Source organism: Prunus dulcis, chromosome 2 (genome assembly GCF_902201215.1).
Source record: "Prunus dulcis chromosome 2, ALMONDv2, whole genome shotgun sequence".
Lineage (NCBI taxonomy): Eukaryota > Viridiplantae > Streptophyta > Magnoliopsida > Rosales > Rosaceae > Prunus > Prunus dulcis.
This window is the reverse complement of record NC_047651.1, coordinates 10,125,012-10,127,936: the sequence shown is the minus strand read 5'-3', so window position 1 is coordinate 10,127,936 and position 2,925 is coordinate 10,125,012. Positions and strand designations below refer to the sequence as shown.

At 39.2% G+C, this 2,925-nt stretch overlaps 1 protein-coding gene across 1 annotated transcript; it reads right to left on the bottom strand.

Moving 5' to 3' along the window:
- Positions 1 to 408: 408 nt before the first annotated feature.
- Positions 409 to 2,046, bottom strand: LOC117617551 (rust resistance kinase Lr10-like). The gene is made up of 3 exons (XM_034346973.1): positions 1,832 to 2,046; positions 1,697 to 1,723; positions 409 to 1,600 (listed from the first exon to the last, which is right to left on the bottom strand). Exons 1-3 carry the CDS (start codon positions 1,875 to 1,877, stop codon positions 495 to 497), a joined length of 1,179 nt encoding a protein of 392 aa, XP_034202864.1. The 5' UTR covers positions 1,878 to 2,046; the 3' UTR covers positions 409 to 494.
- Between the last annotated feature and the right edge of the window lie 879 nt (positions 2,047 to 2,925).

The following is a 2,925-nucleotide window of genomic DNA, read 5'->3' as shown; positions in this document are numbered from 1 at the left end:
ATGATATATTTTTTTATTGGCTCTGGACTGATTTTGGAGTGTTGAGTAACCTCAAGATTCATGATCTCCATAAAATATACATTTCATTTAACTTGGTATAACCCGCCAGTCAATCTGCTACATGGCTAGGCTCTTTCTAGTGAAGTTTTTCTCCAATGGGAATGCTCTAATTACATTTTCGGGTATCTTAAAGAGTATAAGAGTTATGGAGACCACTTTTTTATTGGTCGATTGAAAAAAAAAAAGAGTATCAATGTGCAACGGACACCAACTTATTACCTAATTTTTGTTACCAATTGATTTGCAAAGAATAGGATTCCCAAATTCTCAACCAAAAAAAAAAAAAAAAAACTTATGTCCCTTGAATAAAGCATCTATATCCAACTCCCTCAATTTAGGCTAGAATTATTACATATTCAACAAGTTCGAGAACATATGTAGTTAATATTAGGCGGCCTTAATGTTACTTACATTGATACGTATACATATACATTTTACTCTAATTCCGGAATCGCTTCTAACTCTAGGCGTCTTGCTGGGATGCTTGCATGCGTTGTTGTAGGACCCGCAGAGACAAAAGGATTAGGAGGCATGGCCAAGTTAACTCCTCCTCCTAACATATGAACCACTATTTGCATAGACGGACGATCCACCGGGTGCCACTGGATGCACCAGAGCCCTACAATTGCAAGTGTCTTCGGGATTTTACCGTCTCCGTCATCTCCAATATGGATTCGTAGGTCATCTCCTCCTTCTAGAAGATTATAGATCCATTCTGGGTAGTAAATTTCATTTGTGTTCTTTGTGCTTGAACCAATATTCTTCCTTCCTCCTACCATCTCTAGCAACAACATTCCAAAACTATAGACATCTGACTTGTAAGACACATTTCCAAAATTCCTAGAGAACACTTCAGGTGCAATGTATCCCAAGGTGCCTCTAGCGGTAGTCATTGACACTATACTTTGATCCTTGGAAGATAATTTGGCCAAACCAAAATCAGAAATTTTTGGAGTGAAGTTGTGGTCTAGCAAAACATTATGGGGTTTGATATCAAAATGGAGGATTCGTTGATCACATCCCTGGTGAAGATATTCAATTCCTTTGGCTATGCCTACTGCAATATCATGCAACTTTTCCCAACCAAGGAAACTGTTCTTACTATCCGCTGATGAAATGAAATCCTGCAGCGAACCATTGGGGAAGAACTCATAAACAAGAGCTCGTCTAAATCCATCAGCACAAAAGCCAACCAAGCGAACTACGTTGACGTGGTGGATATGGCCCATCATTCCCACTTCGTTTACGAACTCTTCCCCATTTCCCTTAGAATTGTTAAGTACTTTCACAGCAACAAAGAATTCAGAAGAAAGCTTTCCTTTAAATACAGTTCCATAGGCTCCTTGGCCCAACTTGTCCTTGAATTGATTTGTGATCCTCTTAATATCTGCGTATGAATATCTGCTTGGCTTGAGAGCTTTGTAATCCTGTAAAAACCTTTCGATTTTCAGTTGATTCTCTTTTTCCTTTTGATCAGCGCTATAGACACGATACACTGCAATGACCAGTACTAAAAGAAGGGATGAACCCAGCGTTGCACCTGCAAGTAAATACAATCCTTGAGCAAACACATATCTTCCAACGTCTTCTCGACATGAAACAAAGCAAAAGAAAAGACCAGTCTTAAATAACTCACCCGTTGCCACGAATTCCATTGTTTTGCCTATAAAACATAAACATAACTTCAAAATCAGATTGTCATGTTTGTGAATATGATTTACTTTGGAAACTCTAAAAAATTGAGCAGAATATATGTGAAACAAATCCTTACTTGCTTTCCTCAAGTGAATACATTCAAACTTCACTTTTGATGCCATTCCTGTTCAATCTACACCTCTTGCCATCTGCTTCACATTTGGTACAATTTGGTTCAGACCATTTGAAGCGAAGAATAGAGCTGTCACCTCCAACCCAAGTCCCAAATGGAACTGATAAAACATCATACATCCTTGTACAGGACTTTAGGTACGGGAGGCTGTCAAACAAATCATCATCAGAAGAAATGCCGTAAACTCTGTAGCCAGGGCCGCTGCCGAGGCAGGGGACTTGAAACAAATATGTATATCTTTCAACAAGAGTAGGACAATGGAATAAGGTAAAATTTTCTACGTTGATTAGCCCACGCTTGTACTCGAATAAGTGGAAGGGGGAAGTTGGAATGTTAGGGGTTTCTAAGGGCTTTAACAGCAGGCAGCCATCTGTGCCATATACGTCAATTAGCCCACGCTTGTAATCTATGCTTTTGACAAAGAATTTTACTAGTGCTACTTGCTTCTCAAGAACCTTCCCCTGTCTACCACTGCATTCAAGCCCAGGATCACCATAATGATGTCTGAGGTGGAGCGGGAAATGGATAGCCAGGCCATGATCATCACGGCACTTAGATTCTGTGCACGTATATTGTCCTGCTCCAACCGCTTTGACGAAAACCATATACAGTATGCAAAGGCAAGAGATGAGGAATCGCTGCATTTCTGAGCTAAAGTGGCACTGGATTTTTTCCTGAGCAAATGTATTTGGATAGATATGTCGAGTGCAGCAATAAATTGACCTTGCTCAATCGACCATTCACAAGAAATCGGAAACAATCTTGGCAATTTTACAGTAAATAAATTTTCAAGAAAGTCAATAAAATTTTCAATGAACAAATGTCGACCATTTGACTGACTCTCTAATGTCATGGCTTACCTAGGCTGCATGACTTTTCTTTTGATATTTTTCAAATGTTATCCTATAGGAACTGTAAATATTCGGCGAAACTCTTATAAGAAACTGTTTAAATATTAAGCTAATTTGAATGCCAAACAACCCCTCTCTCTGCTCTTTCTCTTTGCTCTCTCTCTCTCTCTCTCTCTCTCTCTCTCT

Coding starts and splice junctions, on each gene's coding strand:
- LOC117617551 (XM_034346973.1), bottom strand. CDS start 1,877: ATGGCATCAAAAGTGAAGTTTGAATGTATTCACTTGAGGAAAGCAA. Junction 1,724..1,831: donor TATTCACTTGAGGAAAGCAA/GTAAGGATTTGT, acceptor TATGTTTTATAG/GCAAAACAATGGAATTCGTG. Junction 1,601..1,696: donor AATGGAATTCGTGGCAACGG/GTGAGTTATTTA, acceptor ATTTACTTGCAG/GTGCAACGCTGGGTTCATCC.